We start from the raw sequence: 23,499 nt of genomic DNA, 5'->3' as shown, positions 1-23,499 counted from the left end.
CGGGCCGTCATTGGAATATACTCGCTCGTTCCGGAAAGTCGATGACTCGGGCGGTTGTTCACATCGTCAAACCGATAGATCTCCAGCTGCAGGCTGTGGGATATCGCTGCGCGCGACTCATACGGCTTCATTGACGAAAGCAGCAAGCGGCTCGCGTCTGCGTTGCATGAGGAGTTTACCTACGAAGAGGGCTTGATGATAACTAATTTCACCGAGTATTCTGCGCCTCTGGTCAAGGAGAGGTTGTTCCTGGCTACGTATCTAGATGGAACGCTTCCAGAACACGCTTACGTTACGACGTCGACATTTCGGCACTCTAGCACCTCAGCAAGGCACGAGTTTACTGCCGAGGAACGCGCGTTTGATCACATATTCGCTTGTGTGCTATCCGTCGGAAAGTGCTGCCCAAAGAGCTGGCTGCAGGCAACGAAGAAGCGCCATCCGATCTGCCTGTCGCGAGCAAAACTGCGTACCCACGACTCGAAGGGACTGACACGAGGAGTCGGCGTCTACTGTAAGCGCACGGATTCCGCGGCCTAGACTCGGGCTGAGCCAGCCACGCATCTCAAAGTTGTCCTGAAAATAGGCATTTCCTTACGCACCAATGCTTCGTATGTGAGATGAGGCGCACCACACTGCGGTTTCGCGACGATCTGGCAAGCGATTGATCGCCATCTAGTTTACGAACGCAGATCTGACAAAGGCGTAGCACACAGGTTGTTTTCTCCTCCGGGGACGTCGTTTTTCAGATCGATGAAGATAGACAACTCACCAGGGACGGTCCGTCGACCCCAACCTTGGCCGACGTTTCACACGAAGCTTATGGAGACCATGCAATTAAGATCTCGGAATATAGCCGGAGGGACTCCCACTCACCTCCGCCATCCCCAGGCTTCTTCCAAGCAGCAGATCTAGACTCGTGTCTCTGCAAATTACTGCGGACTTGCTCTCCCACCCTCTTGGATGCACGTGCCACGTGCTCACGAAACTCTGTTGGCTGCGGACTATGTTCCGGGAGGGGCCGGCTTGGGGCGATCCCGGAGTGACTGACTGTTGTCTGCTCGCTTCTTTCGAAAGTGCGATATACCGAGTCGCTGGTAATATTACATATCCTCTCCGGGGTTAGATGGGGGACAACAACCAAGTTGGTTGCCAAGGTGTTCCCTCTCTTCCCTGGCTACGTCGATTGGTGTCATTGGAAGGGGGGAAGTCCCCGAGCGGCGCGACTCTAGTCTGGGATTAGACGCCAAGCCTTTCTGCCCAAGACCATTTCCTACGAATCCGAAGTCTTCATGGCCGAAAAAGCTTATTGGGGAATTGCCCTAATGCCGCATACGAGAGACTTTTGGCGGGCGTTGACACATTGCCAGCCTGGGCGCAGCGCACATCGCTCTCCCCCGCGGCGCCCTCACCGCTTCCCACCACACGGCCGATCTTGCCGGGGTATGTCTGTTTTCCTCTCTCCTCTTCTTCCATGTCGTTCAATCTTTGCCTTTTGGATACCCTCAGCGAAAAGAATCGGCAGAGTTCTGCTCCTCCACGTTGTGCACCATCAAGCATGGGCCATCTTGCTATGAATGAAGAAAAGGGGCACCCTGGATTACTTTGGCACCAATTTCTCACATGCCTCGCTTTATTGTCGTTGATAGGGGAATACCCTGAGGCTAGAAAGGAGAGACGTATCTTTGTACACTCTCTAGGCCAAACGGTCAAACCTTCCTCTCATCTTCATCTCCCGTCGGGCTAGCCGGAGCTACAGGACAAGCACGCATCGTTGGCACCGCCTAACCCGTCCTGGCCTCGCTGCAGTAAGGATGAAGCCGCCGTTTGCTTCCAGTGTGGAGTTGGAACCTGCGGCAGAAGGCTGGAAATTCCTTCTGCGCGAAGAAAAGAAACCAGGTTTTCCAAGACTAGCGCGGCGCTACGCTGCAGCTGCTGGAATGGCGGGCCAGATTAGAGCCACCACCAGCAGAACGGCGAACGCCATCCGCACCGTTCGAATGGTGTGTGTCCTGTGTGTGTGACTAGAGTGTGTGCCCGTGCCATGACTCGTTCTATGAAACGCGACGTTCGAAAGGTCCAACCGCCGCAACGCTAATCCTCTCTAGCCAAGAGTCTACCTCAAAAGCACCTGCGAGTCCTGCCTGCGCATCAGGCACTTTGCTACCCCATCCCTTCTCCCGTGCTCGCGCTTCCTGCGTTCTCGGATTTCGATTTGTGTGCCCCCCAATCGCAATTTTTTTTTCTCTTTGCCTCTAGAGATCGGGAGACCCGAGGCATTTTGTCCAGGTCGGGTCTTGCGGATGACGTCGTGGACCATGCCACTTGTAAGTAAATGGTCTGGTGTGTGTGTTCGCCTCATTCTTTTCTCACTTAACCCCTTTCCACACAACAACAACAAAACATCATAGTCTTTCCTCTGAAGACAATTTCTTTCGTTTTGCTGATAATTCGCAATCTTCGCTAACTTTGATTCGTTGTTGTTCGGAATGAAGCATCTTCATCTCATGGATTAAAGGCAAACCCCCATATACAAATTCATTTGTTGGATGTTTCAGGCACACCTGCTATGATGTCCTGGCTGGTTCATCATGAGCAATCTCCTCTCCCCGCACTTCAAGCTCGAAGAGGTCACCAAAGATGACATGGTCATCGCCTCGCTGGCCTGGGGCTTCACCCTCGGGTTCGGCTGGCTCACGACGTGGACGGCGGTCCGGCAGACCACGGCGATGTACAGGCGGCAGGGCGACCGTATCCTGCGGAATCCGTACATCTGGATGATTTGGCTAGAGATCCTGGTGTGCTCGATATTCAGCGTCATCTGCTGGTTGCATCTCAAGGGCATCATTCCACCAAGGTAGGCCAACTTTTGAACATGCCCGCCCGGCAGCAAGTACTAATCGTGGCGCGTCTCTAGCTTTGCATTCTACTTCACCATCTTGACAACGTGGGCACTGCAAGTCCAGTTCTTACTTCAAATCATCATCAACCGCTGCGCAATCCTCCTCACCAATAGGAAACTGGCCTGGCGCGTCAAGGTCGGCGTGGCGGTCCTCATTACCGCGATCAACATTTCCGTCTACAACATCTGGATCCCGGCCCGCCTGCAAGTATCGGATCGCTATGTTGAGATCAACGACTGGTGGGACCGCTGCGAGAAGGTCATCTACCTCATCGTCGACGGCGCGCTCAACATCTACTTCGTCCGCATCGTGCAGAAGAACTTGGTCATGCATGGCTTGACCAAGTATAAACGTTTGACTAGGTTCAACATGTTCATTATCGGGTTCTCGCTGAGCATGGATGTTCTCATTATTGCCATGATGAGCCTGAACAACACCTTCGTGTAAGTGCATTCGGTCATTAGCATCTGACTATCATTCTCTCCTGACTTCACGATCCTAATATCACCCAGCTACATGCAATTCCACCCCTTGGCCTACATGGTCAAGCTCAAAATCGAAATGTCAATGGCCGAACTGATCGGCAAGGTCGCACGCAAACGCGACATGGGCATCCTCTCCGCCGCAGACTGGAACGGCGACCGCAACTCATGGCATCCATCAGAGTACTCCCTCCAACTACCAAACTACAACCGCAACACACCCGCCGGTCGCCCCGCAAACCCCATCGAGCTCAACCCCAATCTTACCCGCGGCACCAACACCGCAGCAGTTAGCACCGCCCCTGGCTCCCGGCGAGAATCCATCGGAACCGCCGACCTCGAGGGCGGCCAACAGCCCAAGATGGCGATCTACAGAACGCGAGAGGTCGTGGTGGAGATCGAGCGCGTGCCCCCGAGCGGCAGCACCGTCAACCCGACCGTCCCCGCAGCGACGAGCAGCTCCCAGCAGCAGCAGCCGCCCCCAGACCTGGAAATCTTCAACTCCCAGATCCTGATAGACGACTCCGACGACGACGAAGACGACGACTCCTCGCAGAAGGGCTTCTCGCACCCCGGAAAGCCCCTCGCGCTGCCCGACATCACGGCGCCCTGGGCAGGCGGCTTCAGTACGCGCATCTGGGACGGGACGAACTGCGAACAGGACCCGACCCTGCCGGCGTCGGTAGCGAAGATCGGGTCGGGGTGGCAACAGGACGACGTGTTGCAGGCGAGCGGGTTTCCCGATTTGGGCACCAAGTGAACGGACAGCAACGCGCGAAATGTCAGAACCGCACGGAGGGGCTGACAGGGACAGCAAACACACAAAAAAGAATCACGGACTCCGATCGCTGCACGTATAACGTGATGTGTGGATCCTGACGATTCGAACGACGGCGTTGCGTGCGCGCTCGAGCTGATGGACCCCGGCGACGGTCGGACGCGGGGTTGAGGCTTTTCGGATGAGACGACGGGCGGACGTATCGATGTGCGACGAACGCCACGCCACGCCCCCGCCCGCCCCCTCGGCCACGCGCGCGGAAATTTTGGCTGGGCTTGGGGTGGCTTGGGAGGAATACGCGGATCTTTTTTGAGTCTGCAACAGGGCTTTGATGAAGCCATTATCAGCTGCCTCAACCGCCCAGCCGGAAATCGCATGGCTGGCTCTCTGCGTGTCCGTCCGGCTCACCACCCACGAGACCCTATTTCCGAGGGACACAGAGAGTCCTGACATCCGGTGGGATCACCCACGGATATATCGGCACATTACACAAACCAAAAAAAGTTTTGATATTTGCGCTACGTTAGAGCACGATACACGAAGCAGATCATTGGATACCCTGCTTTCTCAGAAGAGGCATGCATGGAGTTAGAGGAGCTTTACTACTTTACTGTGAACAAGTGAGCACGGCGTTCGAGGGCCGGGGACTGTGTCAGGGCTTACAAGGCAGGACTGCCTTCGGGTTTTGAGTACTGGTTACGTGGTCTTGGGAATGTCGGCTCTTAATATTCAGGAAATACCCCGAGTCAGGAAAATGAAATGATATCAATCGATGTGAATACTTGGGTGCCTTATCCTGCTAATATTAGTTTCTGGCCTGTGACATGATCGTCGATTGGCTGGCTTCGATGTCAAGACAGAATCAGGTATATCGTTCGCTAAAGAACTCAGCTTTCCAACTCAACGATACCAACGAAGTTTTCCCTATGTGCATCCAAGGATAAAAGGTCCAAAGTCTCACCGATACAGTGATCCTCCAGCAAGGCGAAAATGTGCCACGACTGCACGATGCTTCTGGCACCAGCAGAGATCCGATGGACCTCGACAAGCGTATTTGGGATAAGCTGGATAATGGATGATGACTAGTCACCCGACGTCGAAACTTGACGTCCGTCTTCCTCGCCGGTCAAAGATTAATCAGAGGCTAATCATCAAAATCCAAAGACGAAGGCGTCCACAAATTGTGTTTGTGTCCTTGGAATTCCACTTCCATCCGGCTGGAGACGGGGTTTTATCAGGCCATATCTCCCAAAACCAGGATACAAATACATTCTTCCTTGTTTTGAATCAGTGCGTCAGCATTTTCTCGTCCTTTCTTATATTGCCAGGACTTAACGAGATCTATTAGCATATGGTGGGGTAGTAGATGCCTGTTAGGTCGGTTTAGATGAGTGGAACACATGAGTCGGAGGTATATAGATAAGTAGATGAAACCGAAGCAGATGCACTTCTTTCAATAGTAATACAAGCCCTGCTCATGGTTTTCTCTTTCATTGTAGAGTTATAGTACAAGCAGCACTCTTTGTGCCCTGGTGAACGTAATCCTTTGATGTAGATCAGAATGCTCAACTAAAGGCTTTAGCTGGTAGATCTCCTGTCGTCCGTCTTGCGCGATGTTATGCAGTTTTATGCCCGTACTCAAAGAATAATACGCAGAACTCAGCTGCGTGGCACATTCGGGCTTGATGAACGGTTCTTGGATAAAGGATCTCATTGTAGTGCAGTGGCTTTGAGGATAGCAGAATCTAGTCTACCGCCTGAGAGCTCCTCATCTAAGCACATGCAGGCAGTAGCATTCAGCATCAGAAGCTTTATCAACGGGCCGTCAATGCTGCACTGTCATCAAAGAAGCTGGTTACTTCAAAGATTACATACCTCATGCAGACGGCTTGTGTCACTACAGGCAATACTCGTTAGCCCGCTCCTCTACATTCATGCCTTTACTACACCGATTGGCACCTTCAGGTAGTGTCTGGGTTTTAAGGCAGCAAGTGGTTCTGGATCTTCGCCGTCCGTCCCCTAAGGAGTTGGAGTATCCTTTCTTATTCATTGTGTCCTTAGTTTGATGAAGCTCCATGAACTGAACCATGTATGGATATGGAGGGTAACTTGTCTTGCCTTAGGAGATTACTTGAATCTCTCTGTTTGTCAAAGACCAGTGACACGCTGGCTAACAACAAATCTTCTTGTGGAGGAGTCTCTAAATGCAGAAACGTGTTGATGTATATAATCTCAGGGCATGTTCAAGTCTTCAGTCTTATTTTGGGGCCATGCCACACAGATTTTGTTTCTTTGTACCAGTTGAGCGAAATAGTGTATGAGCTCACATCATTACACCTTCACATTTGCCAACATGAGAAGATTAGCCTTGACTCTACCTACTTGCAGCTGCTCCGTTTGCCGCAGCGCCACCTCGGCCTGTTGAGTCAGGATCGGTCTGATGAATACAAACTGGTCACTTGAGCGCTGACAACAAATTCCGTTTCCACAGCAAATGAGCTTGAGGTTATGATGTGTCTGCTGTGAGCTTGAGGATCCTTACCTCATCCCATAACATTGCGTACATTTCGAGCCGAGGCGGTAGCAAGCTCACCCGGGAAACGACAAGCATGCTTGTTTCTTCAAGCTTATTCGCAAATAACAACTCTCAGATGACAGACGAAAAAAAGCAAGCGCAGACATCCTATGTTAGTGTATTGTGTGTTGTTGGTTGTCTGGGCATTGAATCCTGATTACTCCAAAGAACTTGTAGGTCTCTCTCACGGAACGGATGGACCCAACCTTCTCGTTCATACCGCCAAGGTCTATGCGGATACTTGGAATATAAATCACCAAGTACCTCTCTAGAACTGTTTGGTCTTCTCAGGCGTTTCAAGAGTGAGATATTCTCAGAAATTGAGGATGTCCAAGGCCTCAAATCTCACCATTGACGGCGCCACTATTCGTGCCATCCTCTGAGGACTTCAGTGTAGAACAGGCAGTCAGCTTTTACTTGATATGCTGTTGTAACTTCTTCTCGCCTTGAAGACGGGCAGGATTTAACGTCAAATGTAGTCTACTTCATTCCTTCTCAGTGCCATTTATCGCTAATACAGATTTCTTCGACGCGTTGCCTCATCCGTAAGATACTAACCAATGATAATAGGCATATCATACCAATTCTCTTCTGGTGATGGAGAGAGGCACACACTAATCGCGTTGAATTCTGTAGATGATTCTCGCTTTCTGCTAATGAATTAACCATGGAATTACCACAGCGCCCTTGATGCGCTACATAATTCATGAAAACATTTGCTTGTTTCAGGGGAAGGGTTGTCAGTGGAGTTTCAATATCTGCCTACTCATACAACTAAACTCCGAGAAATGATGAGAAACAGAAGATGAATGATGAACTGGCATCACCCGTATCACATCATGTTCTTTGGATATGTTGACGAAGCGTCTTAGCCAGAGCTTCCATATAGCTAAGACCTAGCTGTGGGATGGCAAGCTCATCACACGTCCATTGTGGTGACTGTGGCATTCAGGCACGACCTCATATTTGCTCTGTTTCAAGGTAAATCCGAAGTTTGCGGTCGTGATAAGGTCCAAGACGCATGCGTGGGCTTCTTGTACGTCGTGAGTCCGGTTGCCATCTTCGCCCGGCTTACCTGTAAGAAGAGTTCCATACGGTGAATGTTCAAGCTTTACGCCACACCCATTGAATCATTCGCCACTTGTGACTTGCATTGATAGTTACTTTTGTCTACCGCAGAAGAAAAGAGGCATCAATGATGGGAACCTGGTTGGGAGACTCACGTCTGAAACTATTATTCATTCCTCTTCATCGTCCTCTATCGTCCTGGTCTTATTCTGCCCACCTGTCATTCAGGAGAGGCCAAGAAATCTGGCATGCCATCAGAGTACTTGAGTTTTGGGTAGACCTGAAAGTGGGTTCACATGAATCATGGGAGTATGTTCGAGACTCATTGCTTGGGGTGAACGCGAAGCAGAAGCAAAGCAGCTGTTGTTTTTATATGAGACCGGTGGATGTTCTTAATGGCTGAATGATTCACAGCTCAATGAACCTTCTATCAAACAAACATCGAGCCTCACGCGCAACAGATCCCAGTGCTGCTCAATCACACTCTCATATCTAATCTGCATATATCCATAGAAACGAGCAGCAAGAAGTTTCACACCGCAGATGTTTCGCACCACAACAATCCTTCTTCACAGAAGGTTGCCTGCAATTAATTTCCTTTAGGATTTTTAAACGTCTCGCTATGAGCGCGAAGTTACACACTTAGTTATGTCAAAGGTGTTTCATATCTAGTACACCTTGTCATCGACCTCAGATTCATATACGAATACCCCTAAAGAAAAGATGGATAACATCAGCCAATGTTCTTTAGCAGCTCGAGGTCCCCAGCCGCCACTCCCAACGGTATTACAAATCGTAAATGTACTAGTCATCAGAACGGCTCTATAGTGCAGAGAACAGAGAAGTCTACACTGGCTTTTAGGGGTAAACATGCTGACGAAGCTTGGCTTTATACAGGAAAGCATCACATCAAAATCTGCCGGCAATGCTCAAGATATATGCATTCCCTTTTGTCCATATGGTCTCATAGATGTTAGAGAACAAAGTGTTTCTTCCAAAGGGGCGAGACGCGAGATTCCTGCCTCATTCTTAGGTCTGCCTGCGTCGTCGGGGCTAGTCTGAGAACTTCGGTCGCCAAGGCGAAACAGAGCTGTCAGCCTCTCATTTGCTCTTCGTGTTCTGTTTTGTCCTGTCATCGGGCAGCTATTCATGATGAAATTTCTGAGAAGGCTAGTTCCAGACGTCCCTAAAAATGCACCCCGGCATAGCTTTCGTTTCTACAAGTTCCGACGAATCGAACAAGCTGACTAGTCATTCGCAGAGTCTGACACCCGACCCCAATTTGTGGCAACTGCTGGTAACGAAGAGTTCCTTGTTTTTAAACCGATCTCGGCCCGGCATGCCATGCGAGCCAACCCATCATTTGCCCGGACACTACGAGCTGGCGCATGCCAACCTGAACACAAGAGCTCTGTGGAGTCGACGGCTCTATAAATTATTGTCATTCCCGAATGATAAAGCTTCCTCCAGGTTGAACAATGCAGTTCTTTGCGACGACCGCATGATCAATACCGTCAACATACGCAGATGGGGAAGTTCAGCTTGGGCACATCATATCGCTTGGAAACGGTGAGCACTTCTTCTGTCCTCAATCACCTCTCTCGTACTGGTCGTATTTTCGAAGAATACTCTGACAAGACGGTTCAAATTTGGTATGCTACGAGCGCGGCAGCTGTCAGACTTCTTGTGGCTCATTTAAGCTGATGGGAACCTACATACAGGCTTGTCGCATTGTCCATTAAGTACCTAGCACTTTCGATCAACACCACAACTGATTGGGTTGCATGCTAACTACTCGCTAGATCTTCATTAGTGATTTTATTCGCAGACGAACCTAAGCATTTCGAGCATTCTTTAACCCGTTTTAGTTTTCCTGAGATAAGTGAATCTAATTTCAGTTCACACACAGACGAGCGATTTACTATAAGAAAGCGCCTTAACTATCATCTCAGCTGACCTGGTCAAAAATGTAATGGTGGTTAATGTCATCCACCCCGCATTATAAGGGAATGCTCTGGGCGGAGCTGCTCCCTGTGGGAGCTCAGCGGCGTCCCTTTGGGAAAAGTCTCATCCGCAGAGAAGACGAGAAGTCGTACTAACAGGGTAATACATGACGAAAGACTGCAAGTAGAACCAGAGATAGCGTCCATAACACTGATGCAGGTATTGCGGCGACGCCTTCTAATCACTTGAGAGACACAAACTCTTAATTGTTCATGGCCTAAACACTGGCTGCAGAATTTGCAAGCGAAAGTCGCATCTTGCCGGCTTTCTGTCTGGTAAAGGAGAACAGGGGATATATATAAATATATGTATAGCTGAGATCCGTCTTACCTCCTCCTGTTCAGACGTGCGATGAGCCCACAAAGTGCAAGTCTGGAGGGCAAGTACAGATGTCTCCTTGCGGGAGCAGCTGCGATTACGGAAACATAATTATATAAATCGTGGTTTGCCATTTCGTTTTCGTTTTTCCGCAGACGGCAAATAAATGCTGACCGTGGATGATGCAGACACATACTTTGGTGAGCTTGTGCAAATGGAAAAGCCGAGTGCAATTGGCCATCTTGGCATCACAGCTGTCGCCATGCCCGCACGTCGTCTTCTATATTTGTCATCCTTACGATATTCCCATCGTAATAATGACAACTGGTGTTCTGAAATGCTACAAAAGAACCCGTGTAATGCAACAGCATGGACATCTCGTAGTGACTCTTTGACTTCATCATCAAAGAGAAACATCACCATAGCCCATCTATCAGAACCACTATTTGTGGTGTTATGACTTAGGCTACATGCTACATATTGTGCTTTTGTTACTTCACAGTATTAATGTGAGGGAATCTAAAGTGCCGTGCCTGTACTTAAAGCGAAAGGAGCTTCTTTGAGGCAGAGTTCCATCCGCGCACACAACCGATTACAAGGGATGCGCTTCTGGCCACCACATAACATCGCTTTTCACCACAACTCTCAGAAGGCTGCAAAGCCATGGTGCTGAGAAAGAGACAGTTGTTAGTTTCCTACATAAACATCACTTGACATCTTTTAATTTCTGCCCGTTGTTTATTCTGCTTCAGATGGAGATGGTAATGAAGGACGGCGCCGAAGCAGGCATGGAAGGCAATTGCGAACTCTAAGGCAAGAGGAACCAGACACAGTACCTGAAGAAATCTTCCTCTGTTACGTGGGAAGTATTGCAGCTTTCAATCTGTCCTGGACTCCTGAAGAAGTAGTATCTTGGTTTTTCCATCCTTGAGCAGAGGATGTTCTCTCTTAAATACATCTCGGTCGTGGTGATGGTACGCAAACCAGTCATTAGATGCTCCTATTGCTGATGAGGCATTGTTTGGGAGACGTTGGATCGATCAGGATTTAGTCAACGGGGACACCGGTGTACTGTCGCAACATATTCTATTCTTCCAACATGACCCGAAAGCTGGACCGCGAAGTCCCTTCTACCGATTAGGATAAACCCAAGCCATCCGCCCGGCCGTGTAGTAGCGTCTATAATGCCTTGCCCCAGTCGTAATTCGTGATTCGTTACTCATACATATCCATCCACAGTTTGATGCAGCGTCACGGCCGAATCTGTCGTCCGAACACGTCTGCGAGGCTGTCAGTGACCGTCACCATCCCGCCTCATGGAGTAACCTACCTCGCCGCAAACTGCGCGAACCTCAGCCCTGTCCATAAGCCGCTTCCAATAAACATAACAACGCAAACCCAAAACCTCATTACAGCCCTCACTCCTGCTCATCCCCCTTCCCCTCCTCGCCAGCACCCTTCGTCTCCCGCGCCTTCTCAGCTCTCCCCTCCCCAGCCTTAACAACCTTCCTCAACACACTCATCTTCCTCTCGAAATCTTCCAACAAAGGCCCGTACTCCTCCCCGCCAGACTTAGCCACTGCGCTATTCGAACTCGGCAGACTCTCCGCCTTATCCGCACCCCCACCACCGCCACTCCCCTCGCCCTCGACGCCATCAATCTTCAACACTATCCCGCCCCCCTCCTTCTCCCCCTCCTGGCGCTCAATACTCGCCTGCGTCACCGCAAAATCCGCGCTCAAACTCGCAGCCGAGGCCACCGTCCACCGCCCGTCCTCGCCGGGAACGACATCTAAGAGAATCGCGCGGTTGTTCGTCGGCGCTTCCGCCGCCGCTGCTGACGAGGACGAGGACGACGCCTGGTTCGCGGCGTGCTGCGCAGCGAGCGCGGAGGTGAGCACGTCCGGGTCGTCGTCGGCGAAGATGTACCGCACGGTCGGGTGGTGCGTCGTGTTCGTGCTGGCGTTGGAGACGAGGGTGAAGAAGCCGGCCGGGTCGAGCTTCGGGGTCGCGGGGGCGTCGGAGGGTGGGTGGTCTTCTGCGGGCTGTTGTTGCTGCTGCGGGTCGGCGTCGGTGTCTGTGACGACGGTTTCTACCGCGGGCGCAGGTTTGGCGTCGGCTGTCTTTTGCGTCTGCGATGATGATAGGGAAGCAGCGCCGGGAGCGGCGGGAGCCTGGTGTTGTTGGTCGGCGACCTCGGGGCTCGGGACGTCGGCCATCATGAGATGGTGCAGGTCTGCTGATGTCGGGTAAGAATTGGTCTTTTTGGTGTTATTGTTGCTAGCTCGGCAGCGGCAGTTGCGGGGGTAGTCTGGTGCGTCGTCGGGTTGGGGCGCGATGCGCCGGTTGGCATCTTTTCCCTTGTCGAGGTGGAGGGAGCAGGACTCGGCGATGGGGTCCAGGGAGGGACGGAAGTTGGAGCTGCTGTAGGGCGGCATGGTGGAGTGAGGTCGATCTGGGGTACCGTATCGCTTATCGCCACGTGACTGCGAGTAGGGGTCGTGATCTTGCATGTGATGCAGCCAACGACAACCTCCCCTCTGAGTAGGTTGAAGATGGGAGATGTCAACGAGTCTAGAAATACTTGGGGAGCATAATTGGGACGAAGGGAGTTATATCAACTATTTCATCGTTGGGAACCTTGTAAAGTTGAAATCTTTGTGACCACACTGTTGTCGAAGCTAAACTATTTCCCAGTCTCATCAAGGCCGGGCACAGAGGCAAAGGAACAAGACCATAAGTCTAATGAACCAAGAGGGACAATCAATACGCTGTGGCAGTTTCAATTTCAATCAATACTTTTCTTCTCGCCCACTCGTTGGTTATCCAACCAGATAAATCTGACAGGGTTTTCTTCTATGGCATTGCTTCATACCGACATCTCTATGGTGATGCAAAACGACCCTCTTTGTCGCCAGACTTGGGTATCTCTACTTTCTCTCGCAAAACGAAACGCCAAAACTCCAGGAAGAAATCAATACGGAGACTATCGCTCAATTCCAACCTCGGGAACCTGGTTCTCCCACTCAAATTCTGGAGCCTGTTAGCGATGCACACCGTTTAGGGGGGTCGACGATGGACTTACTCTGACGACACATGGGACATTGGCCCTTGGCTGAGTCTTGTTTGATCCACTCCATGATGCAGTGCTGTATGTTGTATTAGAAGAATGGCACCGTATAGCTGATGGAGATTGACTCACCATGTGGAAGTTGTGGCCGCACTTTCCAGACACTAGACGTGGTCAGTAATCGAAAAGAAGTCATATGAGTAGGGGCTATCTCACAAAGGCTGCAGTCGTCGCCAGGGTATTTGCATGTTGGACATGTGCCGTCAAAGTGGACTTGGCAGATGCCGCAGACGTCGTCCTCGGGGATATCCCACCGCCACGTCGCGACAGTGTTCCAGCGGGTAATCTTGACCTTCATGATGCTGGCGATTTATGCGAGATAGGTTCCAGTTGTTGTTTATGTTCTTTGTGTTTGCAAGAGGTTGGCATCAGCATTGACACACAAATTGGCGGATGTTAGGTAAGTCGAGCCGAAGCAGCCTGTCTTGCTGGCGTGCAACCGGCTCTTGTTTGTTGAAGTTGCGACGCGGGACACTCCAGCAGCAGCGTCTGCGGGGCAACAGCAGGGCACCCCCCAAGCCAGTCAATCACGTCGAAAAAAGATGGCGACATGGCCCAAGCTCCCCGCATTGAGCGTTCGCGTGCCCATGAACACCACACAGCAGCGACTGATTGCTGGTGGACCGTTGGCGTGCTACCATGAGGTAGGTACCTTCCAGGTTATTAGCTTGCTCCACTGCCCACCTAAGCAAAAAGCGCGGGCAGTCTGGCAGTGGCCATTGTCAGCCAACGACGGACGCTCAAGTCGCCGGCCAGTCACCGAAGCGGACCCCGACCACCTTCCGCTTATCTCTCGACGAGTTCAGAGGGCAGGTGCAGCCAGGGAACATGCCCTGGACCGTCGTGTAAAGTCCCATTGATGGGTTCCCATTGACGCTGAACTGGACTGGACCCGCCCAATGATTGCCCGCGGAGGAGGCGCGATGGCAACTGGAACCAACCAGTTGGCGCTACCTTTGTAGGTGGTCACTCAGATTTTACCGGACTGTCGCTGTTTCCCGCTTTCCATTGCGGCTTCCAGGTTTGTTGCCAACTGGTCGACGTTCATAACGACACCAGCCGCCGCCGCCCTTCTCCAAAAAACTTGCCCACCACCGGTCACCGGCCTCCCACCCAAACAAGACCACCATCACCCACCACCACAGACTCCTCTCCTCCACTTACGTCTTTCACCACCGCCAACCGCCTTAACAAAAAGGTCAAGCCTCATTCGTAGCTTCCCCTCTCTGAACCCCGCACGCAAACCAACCACATGCAATGCCTCTGCGGCTTTGGCCTTCGTGATTTTTCTTCCCTCTCTCCTGCCACCCTCTGAGGGCCCTGCGTTCCGGGCTGCCCGCCCTGCTGCCGTTGTCATCGACCGATAAACGACCCGATCCCCCGTCCGCCGCCGCAGTCATCGTCGTCGTCCGTCCCGTCCTGTCCCGACCGACCCCCATCTGACATCGCTCACCACCCAAACCAGGTGATTCAGGACTCCTAAGAGCAGGAAAACCACCACACACAACACACACGATGGCAACCGTCGCCATCTTCCGGTCGTCGCGCACTGCCGCGAAGCTGCCGCAATGGCAATGCGCCCGCCCCCTCGCCGCCTTCGCCCTGCGCCGCTCCTTCTCCTCCTACCTCGTCACCCCCAAGGAGCTCGACGAGGCCCTCAAGAAGAACCCGCCCTCCAAGATTAGCCCGGAGCCCCGCGTCATCCCCCTCTGCGCCTCCTGGTTCCTGCCCAACGACGGCCGCACCGGCATCGAGGTCTTCCGCCAGCAGCGCATCCCCAAGGCACGCTTCTTCGACCTCGATAAGGTCATCGACCGCCGCAGCCCCTACCCGCACATGCTGCCCTCCGCAAAGGACTTCGCCGCCGCCATGAGCGAGCTCGGCATCCGCAAGGAGGACACCGTCGTCGTCTACGACAGCAAGGAGCTCGGCATCTTCAGCGCCCCGCGCGTAGGCTGGACCCTCAAGATCTTTGGCCACCCCAAGGTCCACCTCCTCAACAACTTCAAGCTGTGGGTTGACCAGGAGCTGCCCACCGAGTCCGGCGAGCTGTACAGCGTCGAGTGCTGTCCCTACCCGATCCCCAAGCTGGACGAGAGCAAGGTCGCCGAGTTCGAGGAGGTGCGTGAGATCGCGCTGGACCACAACAAGGAGGGCGCCGAGGGCGTGCAGGTTATCGATGCGCGGTCGCCGGGACGTTTCACCGGAAAGGACCCCGAGCCGCGAGAGGGACTGTCGTCAGGCCACATGCCCGGCTCGATCAATATCCCCTTCAACGCCGTTCTCGACCCCGAGACCAAGGCCTTCTACCCGGTCGAGAAACTGAAGCAGATCTTCAAGGAGAAGGGCGTCAACCCTGAGAAGCCCATCGTCTCGAGCTGCGGCACCGGCGTGACTGCCTGTGTCATTGAGACTGCCTTGGAGGAGGCCGGATGGGGTTCCCCTGAGAAGCGCAGAGTATATGACGGAAGCTGGACGTGAGTTTATTCACTATCTGGGATATGTTTTCACCAACTAACATGTGCACAGCGAATGGGCGCAACGGGTCAAGCCCTCCGACTCGCTCATCAGGAAGGACGAGTGAAAGACCCAAAGAGAACCGCACTGCTCATAAGTCCATATTCAACCTCTCAACTCCACATCTACGAGTATATCATACGAGTATTTCAACTTAAACAAACAACTCTACACGCACACACCCGGTGGCTTTGCAGCGCAAGTTGCTTCTAGTTGCGATACCCTCCCAACCCCACTTCTGGTTTTTCTAGTTTTTCTCATGTACGATATCCGGCTCACAGCTCATGGAGTTTGCATTGCGCATGGGGGAGGTTCGTAAGCCCAAATTTTTCGTCGTTTGGAAGAGAGCACAGGCAATGGAGGCGGGGATCGGCGGTGACAAAGGCTGGTGTACATAGGCGGCCCACGATAATGATGACAACCCTGGGACATTGCATTTGGGAGCTTTTGCGCCGCGACGACGACTGCTGCAACATGAACTGGACAGTGACTCACATGAAAATGCGACTGCGCGGGGTTCGGTTTGGGTTTGTTTACTCAAGGCATTGATTGACCCTGGTTTATCAGTGGAGTGTGGTTGGAGCGCATTGAGTCTGCGACTTTGGGGAATTTCACCCACCATGCGCCAATAGTGGAGCCGGATGATATGATTTCGGTCTGTCTCGGTGAGCTGTCCCGCGGAACCCAGGACCCCCACCCTGCTCACCGAGCACGTCGAAAAGTCTGCCTCGGAGCTCAGGCCACCTCTTTCCTGCTCAGGTCCGTTAGGGCTCGCCAAAGCCCGCCTTCCGAAAAAGGCCGGTGCACAACTGCAAAAATAATGTCCTAGTCCGGCCCTGACAGCCACCACAGACCCCCGCAAAAAAAGTCGTGGGTGAACGAATCTCGAAATAACTTCCCCCCCATCAACCACCACTAACCGCAGCAGCAACTTCTTTTCTCTGCAACCCTCCCCTCACCTCACATCGACAATATGGCTGACCGTGGTGCAAGCGCCCCCCGTGGCGGTGGTTTCGGATCCCGCGGTGGTGACCGTGGCCGTGGACGTGGACGTGGTCGCGGCCGCCGCGGCGGAAAGAGCGAGGAGAAGGAGTGGCAGCCCGTCACCAAGCTCGGCCGTCTCGTGAAGGCCGGCAAGATCAACAGCATGGAGGAGATCTACCTGCACTCCCTGCCCATCAAGGAGTACCAGATTGTCGACTTCTTCCTGCCCAAGCTCAAGGATGAGGTCATGAAGGTGCGCGCACACAACACAATGCAACAAAATTGCTACAACAAACACCCGAAGACCGAAAGACCTACGACGAATTACTTCCAATCCCCCGAGATCGAAGATTATCGCAGATTATCGCAAACCGACTTTTTGCCCGACTGTGCGCAATTGGAGATCTTGGGGAAGGGCATGCAATCCGTCTAGGTCTACGGACACGACGGGCTCGTTTTTGTTGCAATTGAGTTGAGAAAGGGAAACAGAGGGACAGTATGCTAACCTGTGGTTCTTTTCCCCCAATTGCAGATCAAGCCCGTCCAGAAGCAGACCCGTGCCGGTCAGCGCACGCGCTTCAAGGCCATCGTCCTTATCGGTGACTCCGAGGGCCACGTCGGTCTCGGCATCAAGACCTCCAAGGAAGTCGCTACCGCCATCCGTGCCGCCATCATCATCGCCAAGTTGAGCGTCATCCCCGTCCGTCGCGGATACTGGGGTACCAACCTCGGTCTGCCCCACTCCCTGCCCACCAAGGAGTCTGGCAAGTGCGGTTCCGTCACCGTCCGTGTATGTATATCCCGATCGCTGCGCCATCTTCATCGTGGCTCTTGAAAGAGAGGAGAATCCGAAGTTTGTGGCTAACACGGAGACACAGCTCATCCCCGCCCCCCGCGGTACCGGCCTCGTTGCCTCCCCCGCCGTCAAGCGTCTCCTCCAGCTTGCTGGTGTCGAGGACGCCTACACCTCCTCCGCCGGTTCCACCAAGACCCTCGAGAACACCCTCAAGGCCACCTTCGTCGCCGTCTCCAACACCTACGGCTTCCTAACCCCCAACCTGTGGAAGGAGACCAAGCTCATCAGATCCCCGCTCGAGGAGTACGCCGACACTCTGCGCGAGGGCAAGCGCTACTAGATTTCTCCCACCGAGAAGTCTGGTAATGATGAGGTGAAAGCGGGAGGAAGAAGAAAACAGATTTGAGGCGCCGGCAGGGAAAGGATATCATGTTACGAAAACCTGTGGTGGCTTCTGGGAAAATTCTCTCTCAAATGGAGTTGCGCGTTGCGTTATACTGCATCGTTGGGTTGGCCAGGGCATGATGAACATTAAGGCTTTATGGGCAAGCTAGCTCGGATCTGAAAATAAAGATCAAAACTTCGACTGCAGACGGTGGTCTTTTTTTCGGGTTGTTTTCACGTTAATATTATGGGCATGGAACTCAATGGCTTGGAACTGGTGATGCGGTACTGAGATGCTGATGTGTAGGACTACGATTCACACATTATTGAACGCGGTTCATGAGCCTGGACCATGGCACGCCAACGACCAGGAGCCCAGGCCAGCGAGATACTCTTGGCGGAGGGTTCGATTGACTCGAATGCGACACGGCCACTTGCACAACATATTGAAACACCGCAGCTTGCTCTTCGAGTGAAGGGTGAATGATGATGGGTTGCGTGCTGCCGGTTTCAAAACTTTCCGCCCTCGAGCTCAAGTGAGCGGGCAACATGGAGCTCCAACTGACGGGATATCGATGGTATGCTTCGTATGCTACAACTCAGGGCAACATTCCGTGGAGCTCAGAAGAACACCGGGTCATTCACCCAGAAGCCTCATTTCACATGTCAAGTCCATGCTGGCACGAATACGTCTCTTGTCTAAAGCAAAGTCCACAAAAATCAACAATGCCTTCCCAGACTAACGCCGAATCCCCTTCACTCTCGCTGCTCAACCCTCATCCTCGAAATGCACCCGCCGCTGAACCTCTTCCGGCTCGCCATCCTCATGCGAATAGGCCAGTGAGGAGGTATCACTCATCCGCTCAGTATCCTGCGCGGCGGGCTCGGTCCGCGCCTGCGGCACTGTACTTCCAAACGGATTCCAGCCCCTCGCTAGGAAACCAGGCACGCTGTGCGGGACGTCTGGCGAGTCGACCTCCGGCAAGCTGATCCTGCTCAAGGACGCAATTCCCGAGCCTTGCTGGACATGTCCGCGAGGCGCTCGTCCATCATTCGGACCCATCTCTTCTGCAAAACACATCAGCATACAAGCATGTCACCGACGTAACGAAGCAGACTTACCGGCAATCAACCCCCTCACATGCGCCTCCACAGCCGTTCTCTGCAACCGGGTGTCGCCGCCCCAGTACTCCGCCGAAGGGAAGAACTCCGTGCGATCGTCTCCCTCATGGTACGGCACAGACAGCATCCTATCAACCTCCCTCTGCCGCAGCTCCGCCTCCGTCGGCCGGCTCTCCTCCTCAAGCCTCGCCAGCCTCTCCTCCACGGCCTTCCGCTCCTTCTCCCGCGCCCTCTCCGCATCCTCCTTGCTGTTCCTGATCTTCTCCTGCGTCCTCTCGCTCTGCAGGTGCACCGGCCACCGGTCCACCGAGAAGAACCGCCCCTTCCGCCCCGCGACCTCGGGCGCCGCCCAGTCCCACACCCGGTCCCGGTGCAGCGTCGCGACCTCCACCTCCTTTCCCCCCTCAACCTTCTTCGAGAACCGCGGCCGCGACGGCCACAGCGTGCTCTTCCCCTCGCTCAGCTCATCAATAATCCCCCTCCTCACGACCTCGTACGCCTCGGGCTCCGTCATGCCCGGCTTCCACTTCGCCGGGTCGCCCGCCCGCACCACACTCACATACGACACCGGCGGGCCCAGCCCGTCCTCCTCCACCCGGCCGTGCCGCTCAAAGTGGTCGCGCCACTGGCCCGCGACGTCCTGCAGCCCGACCGCGCGGCGGTCCCACGCCGCAGGGTCGGCCAGCTGCTCGCGGACCTGGCGCAGGTCGCGCACGAGGCCGTCGAGCTCGACGCCGACGCGGTACGCGAGCGCCCAGAGCATGGTCTTGGTCACGCGCCGGGTTGCGTCGACGAGCTTGAGGTTGTCGAAGGCGGTTTGCCAGCTCCAGCGGGCGTTTGGGTCTGGTAGGTTGGTCCGATGGTAGAAGTTGTTCTGCGGGTCCCAGGGGTCGGAGCCCGTGGGCCAGTAGACGCGGTGTTCCGGGTGCCAGTCGCAGTTTGGTCGGGAGATGGTGATGGTTCCGTTGTCGGCTTCGTATCTGTGGGGTGTTAGTGATGAGTTAGTTGATGATATCAAGGAGGGAGACTCACCCTAGGCGTCCATGCTCGGAAAGCACCTTGCAAAATCTCCCAACAACATCCTCCTTCAACTCATAATCGCCCTCTCTCAAGCCAACATTCAACGCCTCCGTCACGCGACCCACGTCAACCTTATCCTCCGCCCTCGCAAGTAGACTCCCCATGTCCATATCCCCAAGCAACCCCTCCATCCTTGCCACAAACACCTCAAACTCCCTCCCGAGCGCAGGCAACCTGTCGCCGCGCTGCGCCCTCACGTTCGTCGACGGCTCGCACATCCACTCCATCCAGAACAGTTCCGCGCCGATCAGCGGGAGATACTTACCGTGCATCTCCCTGTGCTCGCGCAGCTCGTCCCTCACATCCCACGACTCGCCCCCGGCAAACCCGAACTCGATGTTCTTCAGCACCCCCTGCAGCATCTCCCTTGGCGCCCGGTTGTACGCCCGCTGCAGATTGTCCCGCAGCCCGTTCAGCATCTTCATCCTCTCGAGCTTCTCCGTCTCGCCCTCGGTGAGGTAGCTCATCCCCGTCAGCGGACCGAGGTAGTTCCGCGGCGGGAGCACGATATCATCCCCCTCCCCGCCAGCGCCAATCTCCCGCAGAAACCGCCGGTGCGCCTCCTCCGTCCGGTCCCGCGTCGCCCTCGCCCTGGTGTAGTGGCTCTCCCGCATCTTCTGGTGCCAGAACGTCAGCCCCAGCGGATCGACCTTGGCCCCCTCGGGCGGCGCCTCGAGCGCGTGCGGCTTGTACACGATCCCCTCGCCGGCCGCCTCCTTTGCCGCCGCCTTCTGCCGTTTCGTCAGCGGCATGACAAGCTTGCGGAACGGGCCCTGGATCGCCACATTCTCGACGCCGTCAAAGTGCGTCAGACATTGCTGCAGCGCCGCGCGCTTTGCGCCGCGGTACCGCGCGAAGCGCTGCTGCGTCTCGCCCTCGGGGAACAGCGGCGTGACTTTGTGCGTCGTGCCGTTGACGGTCATCTCCTCCACCTCGCCGGGCACGTGCTCGTCAGACAGGATGTAAAAGTTCGCCTCGCCGCGGAGGCTCGCGGCCGTCGTCTCCGCGCCGCCGGCGAGGCACTTCCCGAACCACGCGTCCTCGGTCAGCGCCATGTTGAAGTCGGGCTCGTACCCGAACCTCTTCCCGCGGTCCCCGGAGCCGGGGTTGCTGTTGCCGGTGCTCATCCACACCAGGTTGCCGTCCTCGCGGAACCACGTCAGGAACGTGTTGCGCAGCAGCGGCGCGGGGATCTGGTAGTCCACATCATGCAGCGACTCAGGCACGCGGTGGAGGAGATACCGCGGGCGCACCGGCTCCTGCGGGGGCTCCTCGACGACGACGCCGCGGCCGCCTTGGACCTGCGGCAGGCGCGTGCTCGCGGCGCTCATCTCGGGGAAGTCGACGACGAGCCGCTGCGCGCCGTAGTGGTGCTGCTCGAAGAGCTGGTGCGTGTGCGCCATCTTGATGGCCTCGCGGAGGTCGTCCCACCAGCTTTTGTGTTCCGCGTCGGGCAGGCGCATGCAGTGCTGCAGGAAGAGGACGACCTCGGCGAACTTGGTGGCCCAGCCTATGGTGCGGTCGACGTCCTCGTCGGCGAGGAAGTTCTTGATGCGGATGAGCTGGATGCGCGGGGAGTGGATGCGCCAGCCGCGGTAGGTCATCATCTCGAGGTCGGAGGCGGGCACGCTGGGCTCGGCGCGGAGGAAGTCCTCGAGCCAGGTTGTTGAGGTTGGGTCGATGGAGGAGACGATTGAGGCGGCGTCGGAGTCGGAGTCGGCCATTTCGACGTCCTCGGCGGGGGATGGGAGCTCGTCATCTGGGATAGGGGGAGGGGGCAGTTCCTGGCGCCAGGGGGTGTGGATGCGTGGTGTTTGTGCTTGAGGGGCCTCGGTCTGCTCTGTGGTGGTTGATATGCGTCCGAAGAGGGGCACGGTGTGGGTTGTTTGGTAGGATGTGTCGGTGACGATGATGGACGGGTGCGTCACCGGCTGGGACGTCTGGGGGTTATCTGTTCTGGTGCTGATGGTGAAGCCCGGGATAAGTGGCCTCGCTGGTGATAATGGCACGAAGCGTCCGCCGACGAGCTGGATGTTACCCATATCACCGGTATTCGTCTGCGTGCCACTGCTCGGAGGTTGCCCCTGGGACATGGTCAGCATCATCACAAACACCACCAAAGTGTTGCACATACCGGAAAGGGCAGAGTCTCCGTCACGGTCGAAGAGTCCCCCCTCCTCAGCTCCGTAAACGTCGTGACACCAGCCTGCCCCGCTATCGCTTCCGGCTCCTCGTCCCCATCCATCTTCTCATCCTCATCCTGCACCGGCATCTTCGGATGCTCGTACTTCTTCGACCGCCGGATGAACTGGTTGCTCGTATACAACGGATCAAACGTCTCCGGGAACCTCTCCCCGCCCGGCGGCGCTCTCGGCACCCACTCAGTCGTGAACGGGTTCCGCGGCGCCTCCCCGCCTTCGCCAGGCGCCTTCGGCACGCCCACATGCGCAACTCTCTCCTCCTCCGCCGCGCGCACCCACGTCTCCGGGCCGTACTCGCCCCCAGGCCCGTCAATACACGCGCCGACCTCCACACCCCTCGCGACCCGTACCTCGCCCCTCCCGAAGGCAGGCCCTTCCGTACTATTCCCGCGAATCTCCTGTTCAGAAAACACAGCATCCTCGAGCCCGAGCACCCGCCGCCAGCGCTCCACGTCGCCGCCCTCCCTAATCTTGCGCAGCAACAGCGCCCTCCTCGCCGCGGCCGGATCTTGCTGCTGCGCCTGCACCTCGGCCGCGGCGCTGCGGGCCGTGAACTCGCCGTACTCCTCCCAGCGCGCCTGGCCGAGATCCGCGTCGCGCAGCCAGGGGTGCCGCGGGCCGTAGAAGTCGGCCGCGAGGCGGCGGAAGGCGGCGTCGGAGCGGAGGACGTGGTCGACGGCGCGCGTGGCGATGAGGTCCTCGACGTGCGCGAAGAGATGGTGCGGAGGGTGGTGGTCGAGCAGGGTGCGCGTGCGCTCCCACGTCTCGGAAGGGAAGCGGTGGTAGATTTTGCGGATGAGCTCGGTCAGCTCGGCTGTTGTTTGCCAGTCAGAACTCCAGTTCCCAGTTTGGAGACAGGCGTCGCGAAGACTTACGCATCCTTTCTTGAGCCATGACGGCGGTGTGCTGTGGCGCTCGTTGCGGCACTTTGCCAACCCTTCAAGAGCAAAGCTGTCAAGCGACAGGTCCGATGTGACGGGCCGGGAGGAAAGGGGGAAGCTCAGGCCGCGGTGGAAAGGTGATATCAATAAGAGGACCAAGTGGCTCAGGACCAGAATCATCTCTCTCTGGGGATGGAACACACAGAGCGTACGGGAAAGCAACTCAACGCCTTTCTTTCACAAAAGAGAACTGAGAAGAGTGAAAGACAGAGATGA

General features: G+C 55.1%; 6 protein-coding genes across 6 annotated transcripts; 3 read left to right on the top strand and 3 right to left on the bottom strand.

Moving 5' to 3' along the window:
* Positions 1–2,591: 2,591 nt before the first annotated feature.
* Positions 2,592–4,145, top strand: GCG54_00013562 (uncharacterized protein; the record flags this gene model as incomplete). Its single annotated transcript, XM_045413414.1, has 3 exons — positions 2,592–2,857; positions 2,918–3,346; positions 3,416–4,145. 3 exons carry the CDS (start codon positions 2,592–2,594, stop codon positions 4,143–4,145), a joined length of 1,425 nt encoding a protein of 474 aa, XP_045265048.1.
* A 7,401-nt stretch (positions 4,146–11,546) lies between these two features.
* Positions 11,547–12,566, bottom strand: GCG54_00013561 (uncharacterized protein; the record flags this gene model as incomplete). The annotated part of the gene is made up of 1 exon (XM_045413413.1): positions 11,547–12,566. One exon carries the CDS (start codon positions 12,564–12,566, stop codon positions 11,547–11,549), a length of 1,020 nt encoding a protein of 339 aa, XP_045265047.1.
* A 548-nt stretch (positions 12,567–13,114) lies between these two features.
* On the bottom strand, positions 13,115–13,556 carry GCG54_00013560 (Anaphase-promoting complex subunit 11; the record flags this gene model as incomplete). The annotated part of the gene is made up of 4 exons (XM_045413412.1): positions 13,115–13,161; positions 13,214–13,277; positions 13,331–13,362; positions 13,415–13,556. 4 exons carry the CDS (start codon positions 13,554–13,556, stop codon positions 13,115–13,117), a joined length of 285 nt encoding a protein of 94 aa, XP_045265046.1.
* Positions 13,557–14,773: 1,217 nt separating this feature from the next.
* GCG54_00013559 (3-mercaptopyruvate sulfurtransferase) lies at positions 14,774–15,842 on the top strand (the record flags this gene model as incomplete). Its single annotated transcript, XM_045413411.1, has 2 exons — positions 14,774–15,735; positions 15,788–15,842. 2 exons carry the CDS (start codon positions 14,774–14,776, stop codon positions 15,840–15,842), a joined length of 1,017 nt encoding a protein of 338 aa, XP_045265045.1.
* A 906-nt stretch (positions 15,843–16,748) lies between these two features.
* On the top strand, positions 16,749–17,895 carry GCG54_00013558 (40S ribosomal protein S2; the record flags this gene model as incomplete). Its single annotated transcript, XM_045413410.1, has 3 exons — positions 16,749–17,012; positions 17,292–17,549; positions 17,638–17,895. 3 exons carry the CDS (start codon positions 16,749–16,751, stop codon positions 17,893–17,895), a joined length of 780 nt encoding a protein of 259 aa, XP_045265044.1.
* An 813-nt stretch (positions 17,896–18,708) lies between these two features.
* Positions 18,709–23,236, bottom strand: GCG54_00013557 (uncharacterized protein; the record flags this gene model as incomplete). The annotated part of the gene is made up of 5 exons (XM_045413409.1): positions 18,709–19,007; positions 19,062–20,041; positions 20,094–22,225; positions 22,276–23,156; positions 23,218–23,236. The coding sequence occupies 5 exons, from the start codon at positions 23,234–23,236 to the stop codon at positions 18,709–18,711; spliced, it is 4,311 nt and encodes a 1,436-aa protein (XP_045265043.1).
* Between the last annotated feature and the right edge of the window lie 263 nt (positions 23,237–23,499).

This window comes from Colletotrichum gloeosporioides (assembly GCF_011800055.1).
Source record: "Colletotrichum gloeosporioides strain Lc1 chromosome Unknown consensus_38, whole genome shotgun sequence".
Taxonomy (NCBI): Eukaryota; Fungi; Ascomycota; class Sordariomycetes; order Glomerellales; family Glomerellaceae; genus Colletotrichum; species Colletotrichum gloeosporioides.
This window is presented reverse-complemented; position numbering and strand designations above follow the sequence as displayed.